The 23,466-nt window shown below is 44.1% G+C and overlaps 1 protein-coding gene across 2 annotated transcripts in view; it reads left to right on the top strand.

Annotated features, from left to right (window-relative positions):
* The window catches only part of ABCG5 (ATP binding cassette subfamily G member 5), a 26,906-nt gene extending 3,440 nt beyond the window's left edge, over positions 1 to 23,466 (top strand). The window contains exons 3-13 of one of the 2 annotated variants that reach the window (XM_077134110.1): positions 3,122 to 3,258; positions 3,331 to 3,429; positions 6,506 to 6,638; positions 7,766 to 7,905; positions 8,956 to 9,085; positions 9,555 to 9,768; positions 9,867 to 10,072; positions 10,953 to 11,091; positions 14,274 to 14,459; positions 21,996 to 22,108; positions 22,902 to 23,466. In XM_077134110.1, coding sequence (XP_076990225.1) covers positions 3,122 to 3,258; positions 3,331 to 3,429; positions 6,506 to 6,638; positions 7,766 to 7,905; positions 8,956 to 9,085; positions 9,555 to 9,768; positions 9,867 to 10,072; positions 10,953 to 11,091; positions 14,274 to 14,459; positions 21,996 to 22,108; positions 22,902 to 23,095 — 1,691 coding nt within the window. In that variant the 3' untranslated portion in view covers positions 23,096 to 23,466. Of the gene's footprint in view, positions 1 to 3,121; positions 3,259 to 3,330; positions 3,430 to 6,505; positions 6,639 to 7,765; positions 7,906 to 8,955; positions 9,086 to 9,554; positions 9,769 to 9,866; positions 10,073 to 10,952; positions 11,092 to 14,273; positions 14,460 to 19,257; positions 22,109 to 22,901 lie in introns of those variants that run through there. The other variant, XM_077134111.1, reaches the window with a different exon arrangement.

The following is a 23,466-nucleotide window of genomic DNA, read 5'->3' as shown; positions in this document are numbered from 1 at the left end:
AGGCCTCTGCCAGCCAGGGGTCCTGAGGCCTTTTGCAGATGGGGGTTTCTGAAGGAATCACTGTACAGGGCTCTCCTCGCTCCGCCCAGTGATACGTGAGGGGCGGGCCCCGGGCTCCCCTTTCCCCTCTCCCCCTAAGATGCAAGCACATGAGGGAGGAAATAGCTCAAGATGAGGCCAGGGAAGAAGGCAGGGGCTGGAAGTAGGGGGCCATGGGGCCTAATTCAGGAGATTGTGCTCTATTCTTTGGGTAAGCATGGGTTCGGGAGACAGGGTGACACGGTTAGATGTGAGCTTTAGAAACGACCCACATGGCTGCGTGTGGAGAGTGGACTGCGGTGGAGGGGCCAGGCCTGCTCGGTGCGGCTGCGGGACGGGAGCAGACAGAGGGCCCGGGAAGAGGCCTGAGGAACAGCCACAGGAGGCGAAGGGGGCGGCCCGCGGGGTCCCATGCTAACCGGCAGGTGGGGTGCCATCAAGGCGAGGGACAGAGAGGTTTCCGCAGAAGGGCAGGCGGCAGTTCCAAGTGCTGCCGAGGGTCAAACAGCAGACAGAGACGTGCCCCCTTGATTTGGCAACAAGAAAGTAGCCTCGATGTCCTTGGGGAGGCCAGGTTTTTCTTTTTTTAAGGAGTTTTATTGAGATAAATTCACGTACCATACAATCCATCTAAAGTTTACCATCAGTGTCTTCTGGTGCATTCATAGGGTTGTGCGTTCCTCACCACAATACGTTCTAGAACATTTTCACCCTCAAGAGGGTTCCCTATGTTACACCATGCCTCACCCTCAGGCTTTCTTTCCAGTGACATGCATAACCCTAAACTTTCTCTTTCAACTGCAATCACACCTTCACATCACATTAATTACACTCACTACAATGTGCTACCATCACCTCTGTCCATTTCCAGACATTTCCAATCCACCTTACTACATATTCTGCAAAAGGAAGTGTCAGCTTGGGGAGGCCAGCTTTTAATTCACGTATTTATTTTTTATTGATATATATTATATATTCACATACCATGTAATCATGCAAAGTGTATAATCAGTGGTTCATAATATCATCAAATAGCTGTGCATTTATCATCACAATCAACTTTTTTTTTCTTTTTTGTGAAAAATAACATATATACAAAAAAGCAACAAATTTCAAAGCATAGTACAACAATTAGTTATAGAATAGATTTCAGAGTTTGGTATGGGGTTACAATTCCACAATTTCAGGTTTTTACAGTAGCTACTCTGAGATACTGGAGACTAAAAGAATTATCAGTATAATGACTCAGCAATCATACTCATTTGTTCACTCCAGCATCGCCTTTGATCCTTCTCTCACTCTTTAGGGGTATCTGGGCTATGCCCATTCTAACTTTTTCATGTTGGAAGGGGCTGTTGATAATATGGGGTGGGGGGGATGGAACTATCTGACGTTCTGCAGAGGCTGGGCCCTGTCAGGACTTACCTGGTCCAGGGACCCATCTGGCAGTTGTAGGTCTGGGAAAGTTACCCTAGTGCATGGAACCATTGCAGAATCTCATATATCACCCTCGGTGTTCTTTCGGGAGCTCAGCTCTGAGGTCGTGGTGGGGTGGGACCCGCGCCGCAGGATGTCAGGAGCTTCCGTCAGTGCTGAGCCTGCAGACCGGGGGGAGGGGGGGGGGGCTTCGGTTACAAGCAGCCCATACGGGCAATGGTGCCGCACAACTTTGAATCACAGCGAAGTTGCACGTCTTCTCTTTGCTATCCCGCGGTCCTCCTCCCCTCCCTGACTGCCCCCTGCACACAGTGGGGCGTGTGGATGAGGGCCCCGCCGTCCCCGAGTCCGGCTTAACGTGCAGACACACAGAAGGGCTGTGGAGGAAAAGAAGATTTATTTACCGCGGCAGGAAGCAGGGGAAACTTCCCAAATTTGCCTCCCCGTAGTCATTTTTCACCTGGCTTTTTATACCTGTTAGAGACAAAGAAAGCTAATCAGAGCTTCGTCAGTCTTGGGTTAGAAGAGAAGGCAGCTGCTGCAGGAACATCGTTGGGGCCTTGAGTTCTCAGAGCCAGTGAGCAGCAGCGTACCCCTTTTCACCCCTAGACTTCTGTCCTGCTAAAACAACAGAATCCATTTGATTTTTATAATAACGTGCTTCCGATCTTCGTATGGCAGCTCAAGTCACTGCCACCCTCCCTTCAGTGTCTCTGGACTTCTCTTGTGAGACGCCACCCTTGTGCTTTCCTATCAGCATTCTCAGTTTTGTACCTCTCACAGCAATAAGCAGCTTCTTCAAAATATGGGGACAAAAGATCTTCTCTTGGGTTTTGCACAGGTCATGGTATCCTCAGTAGAAAACTCTTGCCATCTTCTCAGATCAGCACCTCCCTCCTACTTCCTCTGTCATTAATTCTAACTTCTTAGCTTTGGGCAAGAGAGGCCTGGAGACGCCTTCCTCCTGGCGCCCTGGACCCCTGCACCCAGGTTAAGTTCCTGTCCCATGTGAATGGGGTGGGGGTGGGGGGCAGCTGGCTTCTGACCCTGAAGGCATTGCCTCTAACCCTGGGACACCCCCTCCAGGCCCCTGGCACCAGGCAGCTGGCCCCACAGCTCCTGTGTAGGAGGGGTGAGAGCCGAGGGTGAGGCCACAGCTCTCAGGGCAGGGCTGCCCAAGCCGGGCTTCCCCAACTCCACCGTGAGGGGACTCGCCCAGGGGTCTGGTTCAAAAAGCAGAAGCTGAGCCGGCAGGTGGGGGCGGGACCAGGAGATGCTGCGGCCCGGTGATGCGGGTACAAGGCTCGAGGCAGTGTTGGGTGAAGCCAGACAAGCCCAGCGGGCCACAAAAAGAAATGGAGATGCTCTAGGATCCAAAATTTCCAAGGACCCTGGTTTTCCGTTGATTCTGATCCTCTATTTTCTTTTTCAACTCGATAAAGCTTTAAGAGCAAATAAGCAAAACCAGTGACCAGTGACCCAGATGAATGAAATGGGCTGTTGCCATTTGCAAAGTTGAATCCGGGCTGGGACCTCCCCGCAAAGCGAGAAGCAGTCGGGGCTGGGCTAGTCCCGCAGAGGGCCTGGCGGGTCCTCCGTGCCGTCCGCAGACGGCCTCCTCCAGGACCTGCCGTGCCCCTCACAGGCTCCGGGAAGACCACGCTGCTGGACGCCGTGTCCGGGAGGCTGCGGCGCACGGGGACCCTCCTGGGAGAGGTGTGCCTGAACGGCCGCGCGCTGCGCAGGGACCAGTTCCAGGACTGCTTCTCCTACGTCCTGCAGGTGGGCGCGTCCCCAGCCCCAGCCGCGGCCCCGGGGGGGCTCGGGCCACGCTGACGCCTCTTTCCCCTGCAGAGCGACACTCTGCTGAGCAACCTCACGGTGAGGGAGACGCTGCTCTACACGGCGCGGCTGGCCATGCGCGGCGGCGCCCCGGGATTCTTCCAGAAGAAGGTGGGTCCCGCCCTGGCCTCCGAGCAGTCACTCAGGGGCAAATGGGAGAGACCCAGCAGCTCCTGGTGGCCCGGCACCCCCTCCTTTCTTCACTTCTACACCTCCACCGCCGGTGGCACCCCTTCCCTCTAGTGTCTGGAGCAGCGCTGGCCTGTAGCCAGGCACCCATCACATGTGGCTTTTGGGCATTTGAACGTGATCTGATTGATCACGTGTAAATATAAATTACAGACGGGATTTTTGAGACTTGATCTGAAAAAACCGAATGTGAAATATTGTCTTAATAATTTTAAAGATAATGATTGCATGTTAAAATATTTTGGATGCATTGGGTTAGAGAATGATACCTGTTTATTTTGACTTTTTGAAATGTGACTACTAACAATTTAAATTCTGTATGTGGCTTGCATTGCATTTCTATTGGACAGTGTTGTTCTAGGTGCTCTATATTGGAGCAGATGGGATGCTCTTTCCCCTCGTGCTCCATCCTGCAGCCCAGTGGAGATTTTTCTCAACTTTCTCTGAGGTATCTTGAATGTGTCTCGTCCAATCTGGATTAAGTTAATGAAGGAAGTAACTATTCAATCACCAACTCTTTCTAGTTCCAGACTGTTTCTTAAATGTACCCGATTTGGAAGTAGCCACAGGTAAACTCACCTGGGCCTTACCTGGAACCACTGACTCATTTTTGCCCAGACTGGGAAGGCCAGGGAAGGCACAGGGCACCAATGACAGGTGCCACCTGCAAACCAGGCACCGCTCCCCGGAAATGGCTCTCAGGGCTGCCAGAATTGACCAACGACATCTGTCTCAGATGCTTCACCTACACGAGGCCTCAGCAGGGACCTCAGATTCCCCCTCAGCATGCAAGTTATATCCCAGTTCAGGCTCCAAGGCTGGCCTTTCTTTAATGCTCCCGAGGTGCCGAGGAAATCCCCTACCTCTGCCGAGAGTGCAGCACGTGACCCTGTTTATATCAGCCTCGCTGAGCCTGTCCCCAGGGTGGCTGCGTATCTGTCGTGGGGCCAGGTTCTCAGACAGGGCTCAAGGAGAGTGGCTCTGGGTCTGATGCATGTCCCAAGTCCTAGATTATGTGCTCTTTTGTAATGCCTTAGGTGAGCAGACAGAGGTCTTCTGTTTGAGATTCCTAGACAATTTTTTGGGTATAACTTTTACTCTGGAGGAGTCTTAGTGTTTTAGTTACCCAGCTGCTAAAGCCAAAACCATCCAACAATGGTTGGCTTAAACAGGGGGCATTTCCTGGCTCCTGGTTTTAAGGCTAGAAGTCCAAAATGGGGGCTTCAGCCAGGCAGCGCTTTCTCCCTGAAGACTGCGGCGTTCTAGGACTGGCTGTAAAGCAGCCCTTAGTCCTTTGCTTTTCCATCACATGGCAACACACGTGGTGGCACCTTCTCCTTTCTTTTCTGGGTTCACTGACTTCCAGCTTCTGCCTCTCCCTGTGAGGAGGAAGTTCCAGTGATAGCAGAAGAGGCTGCCCCGCAGACCTGCCTCCGTCCTGGGAGGAATCTGAAAACATAAGAGGTGGCTGGGACGGGCAGGCTGTGTGCACTGGGCTTTGGCCAACCCTCGTGCTTCAGAACCACTGGAGAGAGCCCAGATCGTCCTGCTCTCAATCCCGGCTCTGCCATTTTCTAACTCCAGAGATTGATGTGCGGAATAAATCAGGTTTTGTGAAAGCACATAGCTTAGAGAGGGAGTGGGGAGGTTAGTGGACATTAGTTCTCTCTCATTCCCCCTTCAAGTACCAACCCTGCCACTTCTGTGCTCTAGGTAAGTTCCTTTCTCTAGACTTTGGCTTTTTTACCCATACAATGAGAAGGTTGGACTAGATAATCCCACGGGTCCCTTTGGAGATTCCGTGAATCACATTCCCAACAGTGTTTGTAAAATATGGGGAGGCTTCCGGCTGGGGCCTGAGATATCTGGGACAGATTCAACAAACATCTGCTGGGTCCATCCCTTCCAAGCCAGGCAGGCCAGCTCCCCTCCTCTGCTGATGTCACAGAGCAGATGAAAAGGGGGCAGGTCAGCCTGGCCAACTCAAGCAAAACTCAGTTCTAGGACCCTACCCTGATGCAACAGGAGACCCTTCTTCTTTCCCAGAACAAATCATGCAAGTTTATTTATGCGTGTTGGCCTTTTTGGTATTCCTCTGTTTCTGTTTAAGATGTGTGTCCCTTCTTTTGGTCAAAGCTTAATCTCTGCTGTTGATCTCACCCTGTCTCCCCCGGAACTTTATTCCAAAAGTCATCCTTTCTTTTACTCCAATCAAGGTGGTGGTGGTGTGTGTGTGTTTTGTTTTTTTTTTAGGTGCAGAGCTTTATTATTATTATTATAATAAAAGCAACACAATCTCATTAGGGATGTGCTGGGGACAAAAAATCATTATCATATGAGTTCTCTCTTTCCATCCCCTTTCCACTTTGCTTAATGCAACTAGTTGGGGAGGACCAGAAATCAAAATTTTTTTAAAAGTCTCTGGAGAAGGGAATAAGTTGAGGAAGATAAAGAGGGGAAGGAGAAAAGAGACTAGCCTCCTTGATTAGAAAGTCAGAGAATTAAAAGACCATTATTGTCATGAGGGAGTGGAGAAAGAGGAATAGGCAGAGAGGTTTCAGGGAGCCGGGGGGGGGGGGGGGGGGGGGGGGGGGGGGGGGGGGGGGGGGTGTCTAAGTAGAGTCAGGAGAACTGGGGGAAAGGAAATTTTAAGAAGTGGGACTGTGGATCAGTATAAATTGTGTCCCCTTTAAAGTCCTGAAAGAGATTCAAATAAAGGCTGGAATTATTTTAATTACTTTTGACTGCTGGGTTATATTTCCTTGATGCAAAACCGCACTGAGACTGGGCCACGTGGGCCTCCAGGTCTCCTCTGGGTTACAGAGGGAAGAGGGATTTCCGTCCAACCACACCGGGCTTTACCCCAGTGGGCTTGGCTTCCCCGGGGTGGGGTGCGTCCCCGTGCGTTGTAGGGACGCGTGTGGCCTCTCATGTGCCCCGGCCACCGACACAGCAGCCGTAGCAATGACCAGCCCCTCCTGGCCTGTGTCACCTGCAGGTGGAGGCAGTGATGGCCGAGCTGAGCCTGAGCCACGTGGCACATCGGCTGATCGGCGACGACAGCTGCGGGGGCGTATCCAGCGGCGAGCGGCGCCGGGTCTCCATCGCGGCCCAGCTCCTGCAGGACCCCAGTAAGCGGCCCTGGAACTGCAGCGGAGGCTGCCGGGGCATCTCCCCTGTGCTGTGGATGCTTCCCGCCCTTTCTTCACGGTCCCCTGTGAAAGGGGTTTGTGCGGAACAGGTGTTTCAGAATGGGAGCCCAGTTGTTAAATAATGCTATTTAGTTTGTTTCCTGATGTTATCCTATCATCCACGGACACAGCTTGGAAGCACTGCACGTTGTGTTTTAATGTCCCATTAGGATTCAGGCTCTCACCTGTCCACCCTTATTTTTAACTAGAGAAGTACCACTGTGTCTGCTGGGGAAAGCCAGTGAGTATTGGTCTGATGGGAAGTGCTTATGCATGGCAGGAACTGGAGTAGAGCTTTGAGTGATACGCTCACAAGTGTGTGTGAGTGTGTGTGTAAGGGGTGGGGTGGGCTCTATCAAGATAGGGCAGGCTGTTCCCTGCTCCCCGGTTTGGTTGGGCTCCTTACCACCTGGGGAAACCTCATCACTTACATGCACCTGGAAGAGGACATATGGCACCTGGAAACTTCCTTTATGTGCCGATACACAATGATTGTCTGTGCTTCAGATGGTTCCTGGTCAATAGAAGGCAGAGAAGAGAAAGAGTCTTAAAAGCCCTTCCCCTTTTTGGGTTAAAAGCTGCAGTTAGACTCTCTAAAGTTCCTGAATGCCTGCCTCTCTTCAGCCCTTATTTCAGGAATCAGAGTTTTTTTTCCAGTGCAAAGTCCTTGTCGCTGTTGATAAGTGCCCCAGGCCTGTGCTGGGGTTAGGTCCAGTTAACCAGCCCCCTTCCCCCCACCTTTCAAAAACAACTTGGTGCCAGCTTGCCAGCCACTGCTCCCTGTTAGAGTCCCCTGGTCGGAGCCCAAACAGTCCACGGCGCCTTGGGAAAATCTGCAGAACCCGGCCTGCCTGCCGCTCTGTCCCCAGGTGTGCTCGGCAGCTGGGAGCCGGGCCGTCCCACGTCGGGTCCTTTCTCCTGGGCGCAGGCTGGAAGCCAGCTGACATCCACCCCTTCTCACGGAGCACTGTTTGGATGGCTAAAAGAAGGGACCCTTCCAAGTTCTGAGTTTCAGACACCGACCATGGGCCCGGCAGCAGCTTAGTCTGGCCCCTGTTTGCCTGCAGAGGTCATGCTGTTCGACGAACCCACCACAGGCCTGGACTGCGTGACCGCGAATCAGATTGTCGTCCTCCTGGCGGAGCTGGCCCGCAGGGACCGCATGGTGATCCTCACCGTCCACCAGCCCCGCTCCGAGCTCTTCCAGGTGAGGGGGCGCCTCCTGTCCCCGCTCAGCTCGTCTGGGGCCGGCCCGTGTGTGCGCTGAGCTGGGGGCAGTGGAGCGAAGGTTAGTACTTGTCAAACCAGAGCAGTTGGCAAAGAAGAGAAAAACCCATCTGTCAACACCTAGCATGTGCCAAATATTTACTATACTCGAGCTCATTGAATCCTCACAACAATCCTATGAGGCAGGCATCAGAATGTCCACTTTACGGAGGAGAAGAGTGAGACTTAGGAATGACACCAGAGACCGAGCTAATAGCACCGTAAAAGGCTGGAATTGGCATTCACAGTCCTGTTGGCTTCAAAGATTGTGTTTTCCCACTAAATCATATAGAGTACCTTCCAAAAATGTTATTTTTCCCTCTGGTATCCTTTTCTTTCCCATTAAAAAAATTGTGATACAAAAAATTTTTAAAAACCCCAGAAAACAACAAAAATTGTAGTAAAATATACAGAACACAAAAATCATTTTAACCATTTTAAGTGTACAATTCTGTGACATTAAGTACATTGATGCTGTGTAACTTTCTCCACTACCTGTTTCCAAAACATTTTTATCATCCCGGTAGGAAACTTATACCATTAAGTAATGACTTCTCCTTATCCTCTTCTCCCAACCCTGGAACCTACTACTCTGCCATTGGTTTCTATGACTTTTTAGTATTCTTTAGGTCGATAATATTTGCCTTTTGAAAATGAGAATTTGAGATTTTAAAACAAACGAACAAAAACACCTTGTCAAAGTTACTCACTCAGTAGCATTGCTGGGCCTCAAGTCCGGGTCCCTTGGCCTAAGACTGGCCGTTCTCCTTGACCACAGATGCTGCTGGGGCTTGGGAGGGGATGCAGCATCATGCACAGTGGCTGCCCCAGCTGGAAAGAAAAGGGGTGTCCTCTGAGTATCTCCACTGGGTGCAGTGAGCATTTTGGTGAATGGCCCAGATAATCAAAGGACTGACTGCTTGGAAACTTTACTTTCCATAAGGACATGGGAACCTGATTACACACTAACACTACCTGCTTGTCCCACCAGGTTTTTGACAAAATTGCCATCCTCAGCAATGGAGAACTGGTTTTCTGCGGTACACCCATGGAAATGCTTGATTTCTTCAATGGCTGCAATTACCCTTGTCCTGAACATTCAAACCCCTTTGACTTTTACAGTAAGTTTTTTTTTTCATCTTTCCCATCATGAAGGTTTTTGAACTTTTGTCATCTCGGATCTTTCTGTCTGGATGACTCCAGCACTAGTGGGTTTTGTTTTTGCTTTTGGAGGAATTAATTTATATAACTTCCACCACTATCGGTTTTCCAGAACATTTTTATCATCCCCAGAGGAAACTTGTGCCCATTAAATCATGACTCCTCCTTACCCTCTTCTGCTTTTCAAGGAATTAATTTGGCTAGGTCAACTAACTTGCCATAATGACTTACAGGATGGGGTAAGACACCATGCTGGGTATCTTAAAAATATTCTGATTTTAAAAATGGGCATTAAGAACAGCTTTTACTCTAATGAGATGAATTATTATGGCTGGTACTCCTGAATAAGTGATAAAATATACTGTCATCCATTGTGTACATATGTGCATTTAAAAGCACACGCATCATATTTTTTGGGACACATTTTAGTTGACCTGACATCTGTGGACACCCAAAGCAAAGAACGGGAAATAGAAACCTACAAGAGAGTCCACCTGATTGTAGCTGCCTATAAAAAATCTGCGATTTATCATAAAACTTTGGAGATCGGTGAAAGAACAAAACACCTGAAAACATTACCGATGGTTCCTTTCAAAACCAAAGATTCTCCTGGAGTACTCTCTAAGCTGGGGGTTCTCTTGAGGTAAGAGCCTCACAGATACTAAGCAAGCCCCAATTTAGGGATTTAGACATCGCCAATTAAAAGAAAAGGAATTAAAAACGGAGTTGTGTGGCTTTCAGGAGAGTGACGAAAAACTTAATGAGAAATAAGTTGGCAGTGACCATGCGCCTCCTGCAGAATCTGCTCATGGGCTTGTTCGTCATTTTCTACCTTCTGCGGGTCCAGGATGATGTGCTGAAAGGTGCTGTCCAGGATCGCGTGGGCCTCCTGTACCAGTTCGTGGGTGCCGTCCCCTACACAGGCATGCTCAATGCCGTGAATCTGTGTAAGTGCCCATGGGCAGGAGATGCACCCGGGGGTGAAGAGTTCCTCTTACCTAAGGAGCTCCCTTATCCTGCTGTCACCTTGCAGAAGTTCACAGTGATAAGGGAGTTTCTCCTTGGGGATGGGGCAGGGAAGAGAAGTATTAAATTGCTAACACGTAGTGGGAATTAGCTCACCAGAGGGGTCTCCCTGAGGCTCTAAGGAGAAGAATCTAGTGAAAATGAAGTTCTGAAGTGCTGATGGGGCAGGATTTGGGCAGGGTTTTTCAAAGACCATTCCTGGTATCCCATCTTGGCCATTCAGCTATACAGCCCCTGGGGCCTGTGACCAAGCCAACTTTGAAGTAGAGCCTATTTTAGATTAGTCAGCAGCTCCCTTTCAAACTGAGCGGGGATCTAGAAGCAATACCTGGCTGCGCAGTGTTATGACTGATGCAGGGAAATGGATGTTCAGAGGGATTCTCAAAATGTACCACTAGGTCCAGGGCATAAGAAGGGAGAATGATGCTTCTGCAAAGCTGGTCCTTGAGATGGAGATGAGGGACAATAATAAGCCTCAGCCCCTACCAGTCTTCCCTGGTGCTGCTGGGGGGCCAAGATCTGGCACAAAAAAGAGGACAAAATCTCTCAAACCACATTTGGACTCCTTTTGCCTGTGTTTTTCTTGAATCAGTGACAACCCTCCCCATCCCCATACATTATGCGCCGTATTGAAATTCAGGTAGGGTGCAGATTTCTAGGTTGGGGGTGGGGGTGGTATTTGTTGCCCCATGGATGGCAGGTCCATCCATCTCTAGGGAACCTGCCCTGTGTCCTCACCACCCAGCCCTGACAGTCCACCTTGGCGAGGCCTCTCGCCTCAGCTCTCTGATGCTGTTCTAGTTCCCGTGCTGCGAGCTGTCAGTGACCAGGAGAGTCAGGACGGCCTGTACCAGAAGTGGCAGATGCTGCTGGCCTACGTGTTGCATGTGCTCCCCTTCAGCATCGTTGCCATCATGATCTTCAGCAGTGTGTCCTACTGGTAAGGGGTGCTCGGCAGTGCTCGTTCACCAGGGCAGAGGCTTCCGGGGAGTCGTGATGGCCCGGGGGAGCTGTGGAGGGAGGGCTCCAGGACAGCCATCTCCGTGCTCTCTGCTCTGGAGGATCTGTATTTGTCCACAATGCTCATGAATGTCCTGCCCTTCAGGGCCAATAAAATATTCTATACGTGGGCTGCATGGGATCTGAGAACAAATCAGCAAGACTGTATGTGGCCATGGCATAGCATGTCCAGTGTTACCTGCAGGGCCTGGGCCAGAGAAGAGGGCTCCGAAGTGGCTAGGACCCAGGTGCACATGGGGCCCAGGGCCAGGGACAGCAACAGCGGCGACTTCACACTGCAGTTCAGTGTGGCCTCTCCAGGCTGCTATGGGCTGAAGCAGCAACTCTGAGAAGTTACAGTTTGAGCTGGGGGGAGGGGGCCTTCAGAATAAAAGTGTGACTATGGGAAGAGAGCATTGGGGGACCGCGAAGCATCTCGGATGTCAACTGGGTTTTGACTGATGGCCTTTAGGTGACTTTTTTTTAATATTGCTCAGAACTTCGTAAAGGTATAAATCTGAAAAAGTGTAAGGATGTTTGCATGCCTTGTTGTCATAAGGAGATGTATCTTCCCCAGTTATGTTGACTTTCGTTTAAGACAAGATGGAAGCAGTCACCTGGGATTCTGTGATTCCCTTGGTGTTGAAAGGTGTGAGCTCACTTGAAGAGAGAAGTCCAGGGAGTTCTCAAGACGTTGTCTTTCTTCAGTCACTGGACTCATGTCCAGGTGCTCCTAACTATAGCCAGTACAAAGACCCATAATATGAGTTATGGATAATTATCATGCATTACATGACATATAAGAAATAAATGAAGAATAACCTTGGGGTCTGGTCAGCTTGAGACCCCAGTTTAAGAGTGACAGAAGCAAAGCCCCTTATTCCCTGTTGGCCGGCAGGTGGGACCAAGGGCAAAGGCAAAGGTCACGTGGCCCTCCTTGCTGGCCCTGCTGGCGTCCCCTTGTTTTCTGACACTCAAGGATACGCGGATTCTCCATTCTGTAATGTCAATCACAGGCCCACCTAATTCAGTCTAAATGACCCAGGAGCAAATTTTTTAAATTTGACCATTTTTGAGTAAAACAAGACTGGATGAAAATTGAAGACATTGTTGAAGACGCTGGTTGTTTCTACCCTTTGGCAGCAGTGAATAATGTTGCCATGAATACTGGTGTGCAATTATCTGTTTGAATCCCGCTTTCAATTGTTTGAGGTATATGCTAGAAGGAAATATGCTAATTCTATACCGTATGGTGGAGTGGCTGCACCATTTTACATTCCCACCAATAATTTAGGGGTGTTTCTATTTCTCCACACCCTTTCCAACATTTTCCAGTTTTTTTAATAGTCATTTTAGTAGTTGTGAAATGGCATCTCATGGTGCTGTTTATTTTTTATTTTAGGGGGTGCATGGTCCAGGAATTGAACCCGGGTAGAGCATGCTACCACTGAACCCCCCGTGCACCCTCTCATGGTGGTTTTGATCTGCCTTTTCTTAGTATCTAATGATGTTGAACATCTTTTCATGTGCTTAGTGGTCATTTGTAGCAGTTTTCAAATCTTTTGCCAATTTTCAGATTCGGGTTGTTTGCTTTTTGTTGTTGAGTTGTAGGATTTCTTTATATATTTTGGATATTAAACCCTTCTCAGGTATGTGATTTCCAAACATTTTCATCCATTCTGTAAATAAAGTCCTTTGATGCACACAAGTTTTTAATTTTGATGAAGTACCGTTTATCTATTTTTTCTTTTGTTTCTCATGCTTCAGGTATGAAGTCTAAAAAATTATTGCCTAATGTAAGGTTTTAATGATGTTTCCCTATGTTTTCTTCTAGGAGTTTAATAGTTTAGGTTCTTATATTTAGGTCTTCAATCCATTTTGAGTTAATTTTTCTATAAGGTGTGAGATAGGGGCATACCTTCATGCTTTTACTTATAGATGTCCAGTTTTCCCAGCACCATTTGTTGAATAAATTATTTTCTCATTGAGAGGACTTGGCATCTTTGTTAAAAATCAGTTGGCCACATATGTGAGGGTTGGTTTCTGAACTCTCAATTCAATTCCATTTGTCAATATGTCTATCCCTGTGCCAGTTCCATGGTGTTTTGTAGCTCTGTAATAAGTTTTAAACCTGGGACACATGAGTCTTCCAACTTCATTCTTCCTGTTTTTTTTTTTTTATCCTGTATGGTGGGGTCACATTTCATTATTTTCCCATGTGAGTATCCCGTTATTGCAGCACCATTTGTTGAATTTTTGTTTGTTTTTTGGGAAGGGCATAGACCGGAAATTGAACCCGGGTTTCCCACATGGCATTCTTCTTTTTCAAGATAGTTTTGTCTAATCAGAGTCCTTTACCCTTCCTTGTAACTTTGATGATTAGCTTTTCCATTTCTACAAAGAAAGGATATGCATGAGGCCTGCCAACTCTTTTTCCTTACTCCACAAGTGTAAGAAAGAGTAGCCGTGTCTGATGGTTTGAGGACATGCCATCATCAAAGAAACCAATTTGGTAAAAGGAATATACGAGAAAAGGCATGGATAGAGGGAATTTTGTTCATAACAAAATGAAGGTCAAATCAGTGGAATAGTTTGGCAGAAAAGACAAGAATCTGGGGAGGACAAATCTGACAGAGGATGAAAGCACAAGTGGTTTGAACTTGCACTGGCAATAACCTCATGAAATAGAGATGAGGGTCAGAGAAGGAATGGCTGAGAGGCAGGTTGGATGAGCCCTTAGCGTGAGGTAGGAGTGGTGCTAGCAGGGAAGAATGTGGATATTTATAGAGAAGTCTGGGGAATTCAATAACCCTACTTATTGCAGTTAGTTAGTTGTGACTGGTGTCTAAGTGATTTAATATTTTCTTATGAGGCTTGAAAGAGCTATAAAAGGGAAAGGGCGGATCATATTGAGTTGGAGCCAACAGAAAAAATTTGTGGCAATAAATGGTCCTAAATCCTGGCTCTGTTCCAAGAAGGCCTTTCAAAGGAAAGTTTGGCTTGCCCTGCAAATTCTTTCCACCCACTGACACCATGGATTTATTCCGTAGAAGGCAGGTGTGGTATTTTTCTTAATTGATAACCCCTGGAGAGGGAACTAAAGACCTTATGTTTCCTTTCTAGGACTCTTGGTTTATACCCTGAGGCTGCCAGATTTGGATATTTCTCTGCTGCTCTCTTGCCGCCCCACTTAATTGGTGAATTCTTAACTCTTGTGCTACTTGGTATGGTCCAAAACCCAAACATAGTCAACAGTGGAGTGGCTCTGCTGTGTATTGCTGGAGTTCTTGTTGGATCTGGATTCCTGAGGTAAGATATAACAATTCAAACACTTTAGAAAGTTACGATTTGTTGTTAGTGATCACCTGGTAATGACTGTTTTAAAGGAATTCCAGAAGAGAGGTATGGGATTTTGGTTCAAAGTGTCACCTTGGAGTCGATCATTCTAGAGTATTTTTAGTGGTGGCTAATCATAATTGCCTTAGGCCTTGACTTGTTCACCATTCTTTCATTCAATAAAATGTCTTTATACTGAGAACCAGGAAATGACAATTTAAGCATGTTATCAAACACGATTCACATATAAAAAGCCATTATAACAAGCTGAGGAAAACCAATCCATCCTCTAGGAGAATTCACAGCCCTTACTGTATCACGGGCTAGATTGACATACTTATTAGTTCATTTCTGTCTTACCATTGTCACATCTCTATTCCAGTTTTCAATTCCCAGTGATTTTTTCAGAAGTAAGAATAACTGGATTAGAAATGAGGCTGCAGGATGAAAGGCTGTTTAAGGACTAAAAGGACATGCTCAAGTGTTAATAGTAGCTCTCTCTGGGTGGTATTTATTTTAAACTTCTTCTTCATATTTTTCTGTATTTTTAAATTCTCTGTAATGGGCAAGCATTCTTTTTACAATCAAGAAAAAAAATCCTTTAAATTATAAATAAAAAAAAAGTAGTACCAGGAAGGGTAGAAAATTTCAGAAGGATAAAAATGATCCCAGGTAGGTGGTGTGAGTGAGAGGTAGTAACTCAACTGTGAGTTCCTGAGGAAATATGAAGGAAGCTGTGTTTCTTTCACTTAAAATTCAAATAAATAAACAAAAATACCAAGACTCGACTATACATTAATTATATTGATTTAATGATGTAACTCGCAGGGCAAACCATTTGCAGGGAAGAAAGCTGAGCTCAGACTTTGCTCAGGTCGCACCTCTATGGAGACTGACAGGCAAAGGGAGCAGTGCCCCGGGAAGTCGCCTGACCTGAGTGCCATGTGACCATGCACAAGTCACTTTTCTCTCTAAGCCAGTTTTCACATTTACCAAGTGGAGATAATTATCTCAGTTCCACCTGCCCCAAGGGATCATGAGGAGCAGATGAGATACTCAACGTAAACATGATTTATAGATTGCAATGAGTTATCTAAAGGTGAGGTATTATAAAGCAAAGTAAGCCAGTTTTTGATCCATCATGAAGGATTTTTTTCAGTGACATCATTACATTGAGTGTGTCTGTGCTGCTTAAGAGGACTGTTAGCAGCTATGGAAAATGCACAAATCAAATCCCCACAAGGGTATGGAATCAAGCCAGCATCATTACAAAGTACAGACCCAGCCTTGGGCAGCAGCTTCTCTTTCATATTCGAATCGTCACATGGTACAATCAATTGGGCACTACTTCATGTAGGGATGGGGAATTAATTGTCCTTAAAAGGGAGGCAGTGACCAACATCACTAAACGTCCTTGGGTTCTTCAACATCCCAAGGCTTCCCCTGGATTTCGCTCATCCCTATACTGCAAACGCCTTTCTTGAAGTCCACATAAACCACCGAGTCAGTACGTTTTGCTCAGTCATCTTTCCTAGCTGACCTGCATGTGTGCTTTATTGTCTGCCTCCTCCTTTAAACAAAAACAGAAATAGATTTTGCTGTACTTTCTGCTTATAAAATAATGCATGCTCATTGCAAGAACACTATACAGAAATGTACAAAGAAGAAAGTAAAAGTCACCTGAAGGTGTTACAACACAGAGTTAAGTTTTGTTGTGTATCTTGCTAGACTTTTATGCATTTTTAACAAAAACAGAATCATACATTATGTAAGATGCAAAGTATGCATGTCTTTCTTCCACTTAACAAAATAATGTGGATAGTTTTCATGTCAATAAATTTAAACCTATGATCCCTCCTCCCTCTTGAAGCTCCTCCAAGGATTTCTGTCACATAGCCCGGGTCCTGCTTCCCTGCCTTTCAAGAAGTGCCTCCTCTGCCGCCTGCATGAAGCCTGGTGCTCCCTTAGTTAGCAGGGCTCCCTCCGAAAGCCCTGTTTGTTCTCTCTCACAGTAGTCTCAGCAGCCAGTCTCAATTGGTCTTAAACCAGTTAGGTTTGCAGAAATACTTGTTGAGTTGAGAGACTAAATGAAGGATTACCCTCTCTCCCTGGCCCGCCTATGCACGGGATTAGTCATTCAATCATGTTGGCTTTCTTTTCTGATGTCAATCCACAAATGCACGTGGTGCCTTTATCTTGTCTATAATCCGGGGCAGTGGAGTGAGAGGTGAAGTGACACTGTTCTTAAGCCAAGGAAGTAATGCTAGCCGGCTGGGCAGCCATCCTCCTGTTGCCATCCTCCTAATCTGGATCTTTATCATTTCATACCTGAACTTCTGCTGTAGCTCACACCCTTTTTGCTGTTCTTAATCTATCCTTATTCTGGTAATTTTCTTAAAAACACTGCTTATGATGTGTTCTTTCCATAGTTCCTCAGTGGCAACCCACTGGTTAGCCAGTCATCCAAGGCTCTGCACAGGCTGTTCATGACTGTCATTCCAAACTCACCTCCCACTGCTCCCAATTAAGTCCTCTGCTCTAGCCTTTCTGGAACCTTCTGTCCTTTGTGTGGGCCAGACCAGTGCTCACACCATTGTGCCTTCCTAGAATGTCCTTCTCTTCCCCAAATTCTTTCGCAGATTCTTCCCTATTCTTTCCGAACAACAGCCTCTCAATGTGATTAACTCAGTTTTGTGCTTTAGAAAATTAAGAGTAACTGAGAATAATGGAGCTTGGGAATAGGTATAACCGCAAATATTCAATACAGGAATGTCATGGACATATGTGCTGTTGTGTTTCTTTTTTTTTAAATACTTTCTGGCACAAATGGTCCATTATTGTGTATTGTTAGGTCCTAATTTAAGTCCCTAGCTACTTTGTGAGTTCTTTAGGGATAAGGTACATTTAAAAAATTCCTCAAGCAGCTAGAATTAGTGTCTTGCAAACAGAAAGAATTTAATACATATTTGTTGATTAATAAAAGCTATATAGCAAACCAAGGAAGGCACATGGTCTTTTGGATGTTTCACCTGAAATTGAATGGAGAGGAGAAATTTTGTTTTCACAAAGAATGTCTGCTTGCTCCCTTTATCCTTTCTCCCGTAGTGTCTAGTTGTGTTTTCATGTCACACACCAACATTCTCAAATTTCTGTTTAATGACCGATATCCTCCTTTAATGTGTATGTTTTAGGTGTGTGTTTTCATTTATGTTTATACTTATACCATTAGTGCTTACCTCTAAAACTCAGACACCAGTTCATCATCAGAGAATTGTTAAGATTTCTACTGTAATGGATCACCAAGCTGTGTTTTAAAATGATGGAGTCTATGCTTACTAATTTGTAAGGATATCAAAGACATGTTTGGGAGAAAAAAAAGCAGGTTAGGAAAGAACATGTACATTAATTCTACTTATCTACAATTTTATAAACATGCACATTATATAAATGTATGTATATATGCAAAAAGATAGCTGAATGGGTGGATATTCACAAAAGTACTAATAGTTATTTCTGGATAGTGGGATTTTTTTTTTTTTTTTTGCATGGGCAGGCACCGGGAATTGAACCCGGGTCTTTAGCATGATGGCAGGTGAGAACACTGCCTGCTGAGCCACCGTGGCCCACCCTGGGTAGTGGCCTTTTAGGTAGCTTTTACTTTCTTCCTCATACTTCTTAATATTGTTTGATATGTTTTATAGTGAGCATATTTTTTTTTAATATTTTTATCGACAAAACAACATAGAAACACAGACATTCTTTTTATTTTAATTTTAATCCAATTTTATTGGTATGTATTATATAGTCACATACTTTGTAATCATCCAAAGTGTACAATCAGTGATTCACAGTATCATCATATAGCTATTTATCACAATCAACTTTTTGTGTGTGTGTGAAAAATAGCATATATACAAAAAAGCAATAAGTTTCAAAGCACACTGCAACAATGAGTTGTAGAACAGATTTCAGTTTGGTGTGGGTTAGAATTCCACAATTTTAGGTTTTTGCTACTAGCTGCTCCAAGACACTGGAGACTAAAAGAAATACCAATTTAATGATTCAGCAGTTATACTCATTTGTTATACCTGACCTTCTCTGTATAACTCCACCATCTCCTGCTTTTCAGATTTTTTCCAATGAGAGTGTTACCTTCTTGAAGTTAATCTTTTCATTTAAAAAAAATTTTTTTAAATACCAAACAAACACAAACATTCTTAACTTTTGATCATTCCGTTCTACATATATAATCAGTAATTCACAATATCATCACATAGTTGCATATTCATCATCATGATCATTTCTTGGAACATTTGCAAGAAAACATTGCAACATTCAGAAAAAGAAATAAAAAGAAAACAGAAAAAAATTTGTACATACCATACCCTTTACCCCTCCCTTTCATTGATCACTAGCATTTCAATCTAAATTTAACATTTGTTTCCCCTATTATTTATTTTTATTCCATATGTTCTACTCATCTGTTGATAAGGCAGATAAAAGGAGCATCAGACACAAGGTTTTCACAGTCACACAGTCACATTGTGAAAGCTATATCATTATACAATCATCATCAAGAAACATGGCTACTGGAACACAGCTCTCCATTTTCAGGCAGTTCCCTTCAGCCTCTCCATTTACATTTTTTTTTTTAAATACAACTTTTATATAGTTAAAAAAAAATCACCTCTGTCATATATAAAGTAAACTATGCAGATTGTCCTTTGTGGAAAACAAAACAATTAAAATAAACTTCATTTCTCCTGTCCAGCTGTTGCACAAAGAAACAAAATCTAAGACTGTAAGAATCTCTTTTTCTTCCAATACATACATACAACTCACTTTTAAAAGCTGAATACAATACACTAAAGGTCGATGTAAATTTTACTTCGGGATCAGAACACATGTTCATCCTTGAAGGACACCTGTTATGGATTTGCTTTGAATAAGTAAGATGTTCCTCAGCTGCTGGTTTTCATATGATTCTTATTCATTTTTGGGTTACTGAGATATTAAGATTAGGAGAGTCTCTGTCCTACACTCAACACAGTTAAAGTCTGTGGATCTTCACAAGGCCAATGGCACTGTCTTCTTAGGCGGTTTAAGTGGCTCCTAAAAAGGCAAACACTATAAATTGAGACTTTCTCTACAGATTCAAATTAGAAACTTTTGTTTTTGCTTTTTGGAATGTTCCTCTCAAAAAATGTGAAAACTGAAATTCACCATAAAAGGTATTAGTAATCCCAAAGGTAAAGAAACTGAATTTGCCTTTGGTTTCCAAAGAGATAGGAATATGCTAAATTCCAATCAAAGAAAGCACCTCAAAAACATCCAGTTACTGTTGATTTTAAGGAAGTTAGGAGTGTGGGAGAATTTGAGGGAACTATGTTTCATTGGTGACAGCAGAAAACTTTATTATTATTATTATTATTTTAACATATGATCATTTCGTTCTACATATATATTCAGTAATTCACAATATCATCACTTTGTTGCATATTCATCATCATATAATATCTTAGAACATTTGCATCAATTCAGAAAAAGAAATAAAAAGACAACAGAAAAAGAAATAAAACAAAAACAGAAAAAAATAAATAAAAAAATTATACATACCATACCCCTTACCCTTCCCTTTCATTGATCACTAGCATTTCAAACTAAATTTATTTTAACATTTGTTCCCCCATTACTTATTTTTATTCCATATATTCTACTCATCTGTTGACAAAGTAGATAAAAGGAGCATCAGACACAAGGTTTTCACAGTCACACAGTCACATTGTGAAAGCTATATCATTATACAATCATCATCAAGAAACATGACTACTGGAACACAGCTCGACATTTTCAGGCAGTTCCCTCCAGCCTCTCCATTACATCTTGAATAACAAGGTGATATCTACTTAATGCATAAGAATAACCTCCAGGATAACCTCTCGACTCTGTTTGGAATCTCTCAGCCATTGACACTTTATTTTGTCTCATTTCACTTTTCCCTCTTTTGGTCTAGAAGGTTTTCTCAGTCCCTTGATGCTGAGTCTCAGCTCATTCTAGGATTTCTGTCCCACGTTGCCAGGAAGGTCCACACCCCTGGGAGTCATGTCCCACGTTGACAAAGGAGGGGTGGTGAGTTTACTTGTTGAAGCACAGACATTCTTAACATATGAACATTCCATACTTGGTATACAATCAATGGCTCACAGTCTCATCACACAGTTGTATATTCATCACCATGATCATTTTATAGAACATTTGCATCACTCCAGAAAAAGAAATAAAAAGAAAAAACTCACACATATCATATCCCTTACCCCTCCCTCTCATTGACCACTAGTATTTCCATCTATTCAATATATTTTACCCTTTGTTCCCCTATTTTTTATTCCTTTACCCCTTACCACTCCCTTTCATTGATCCCTAGTATTTAAATCTACTCAATTTATTTTAACATTTGTTCTCCCTATTATTTGTTTATTTCTTTATCCATATTTTTTACTCATCTGTCCATACCGTAGGTAACAGGAGCATCAGACACAAGGTTTTCATAATCACACAGTCACATTGTGAAAGCTATATCATTATACATTCATCTTCAAGAAACATAGCTACTGGAGCACAGCTCTACAGTTTCAGGCACTTCCCTCTAGCCACTCTAATATGCCTTAAACTAAAAAAGGGGTATCTATAAAATGCGTAAGAATAACCTCCAGGATAACCTCTCGACTCTGTTTGAGCTCTCTCAGCCATTGACACTTTATTTTGTCTCATTTCTCTCTTCCCCCCTTTTGGTTGGGAAAGTTTTCTCAATCCCTTGATGCCGTGTCCCATCTCATCCTGGGAATTCTGTCCCACGTTGCCAGGGAGGTTTTTACTCCTGGGAGTCCTGTCCCATGTAGAGAGGGGGAGGGTAGTGAGTTTGCTTGCTGTGTTAGCTGAGAGAAAGGCCACATCTGAGAAACAAAAGAGGTTCTCTGGGGGTGACACCTAGGCCTAATTTTAAATAGGCTTAGCCTATCCTTTGCGGGGATAAGTTTCATATGAACAAACCCCAAGATTGAGGGCTCAGCCTATTGCTTTGGTTGTCCCCACTGTTTGCGAGAATATCAGGAATGCTCCAAATGAGGAAGGTGAATTTTCTCCCTTTCCCGTCATTCCCCCAAGGGGACTTTGCAAATACTTCTTTATTCACTGTTCAAATCACTCTGGGATTTATCAGGGCATCACACTAACCTGAACAAACCTACAAAATCTCATGCCCTTTTCAAGGTTTATGTACTTATGGCATTCAATTAACTGTCCATATAAGTTAAATTAGGAAATGCACTAGTCAAAATATGAATTTTGTACCAAATACACATTTCTTGCTTTAGTGAGCATAATTTTTATGAGAGAAATACGAAAACTATATTTGTGTTGGAAGAGTATAAAATAGGGAATGCTTTTCTTTTCATTTGGTTGGACTGTTACCAGAATCTACTGAATTTCACCTCTCTTCTTTTTCTTAAGAAACACAGAAGAAATGCCCATTCCTTTTAAAATCTTCAGTTATTTTACATTCCAAAAATACTGCTGTGAGATTCTTATAGTCAATGAGTTCTATGGACTAAATTTCACTTGTGGTAAGTATTCTACTTTGGGATATTATATTTACATATTTTTCTGAGGAAGCAAGTTCTTGAGGGAAAGGGATTTTTGAAATAAAAGCTACATATTATAATAAATAGAGATACAGCCTTGTTTTGAAATAAAAGACCAACATTTTCCCTGATTTTTAAAGTACAAGAAAAATAAGCAGTTGGTAAGTTAGTCATTTGTCAGAGGTCAATCGCTTAAGGCCGTTGATGTTATTTCTAGTAACACTGTGATGTTATTAGAAAACGACAGCCCTAATGTTCACTCAGGTCAACTCCACTATTCCGGGTAGAATCAGTTCCTTTGGCTACTGAACAGGATGAAGTGGGCCGAAATGGCTTCTTATTCCCCCAAATGTACATAGTATATAGCTGACTAAAGCCACTTTGGCAAAGGTCTGTTCCCAAATACTATGAGACGGCAGTGGGCACATTATAAGGTCCTCCTGGCCGTTGGAAATACCTGGGCCACTCTGTGAACACACCTAAGGAACAGGGTGGAATTTCATAGTGCCAACAACTTTAGGATACTCAATACTAAGTGATCATGATTTGTATTAGTTTTATGGTAATGACTCTAAATCCCAAATAGAACCAAACCCATTTATGACTTCAGTGATGCCAAGGCCCAGGACACCCACTGCTGCTTCAACTAATTGTGCATTTGGGGCTCTTGGCAATGTACTGCATCCTCAGTAAAGAAGGGCATTTAGTACAGTGCTATGTATTTGATGGGCAATTGGTAAGGATCTGCTGACACTGTCAATCTTCTCACTGGCAGGTGGCTCAAATGGTTCTGTGCCAACTAATCCAATGTGTACCTTCACTCAAGGAATTCAGTACATTGAGAAAACCTGCCCGGGTGCAACATCCAGATTCACGGCCAACTTTCTGATTTTATATGCATTCATTCCCACTCTTGTCATCCTAGGAATAGCTGTTTTCAAAATAAGGGATCATCTCATTAGCAGATAGTAAAATCCACTGCTGTGAAAATGCAACTCAAGCAGGATCCTACATGTGCATGACTGCTCTGAATGTCTGAAAGAAGATATCATTTCTTGATATTACATCTTAAGTCTTTTAACCGTTGTGAATACATGCAAGCCTTGAATATAGTGAAGTGGTTCATAGTCTCCTGCTCTTCCACTTGCAGGGAAATATGGTGTGTGAAAATTATGAGTGAGCTGATCCAAAAATGTAAATAATAAAAATTCATAAACATATGGGAGGCCAGTGTGAAATATTTGTTTTCCTTGTTCTAGGCACAAAAAAGTAGTTTTTTTTTTTAAAGAAAATTGTGCTCACATTTAATAAAGGACTCTGAAAAAAAACATTTGCGTTGT

Source organism: Tamandua tetradactyla, chromosome 17 (genome assembly GCF_023851605.1).
Source record: "Tamandua tetradactyla isolate mTamTet1 chromosome 17, mTamTet1.pri, whole genome shotgun sequence".
In the NCBI taxonomy this organism is placed as follows: domain Eukaryota; kingdom Metazoa; phylum Chordata; class Mammalia; order Pilosa; family Myrmecophagidae; genus Tamandua; species Tamandua tetradactyla.
The sequence above is the reverse complement of the archived record's forward strand: the minus strand, read 5'-3'. Positions and strand labels throughout refer to the sequence as shown.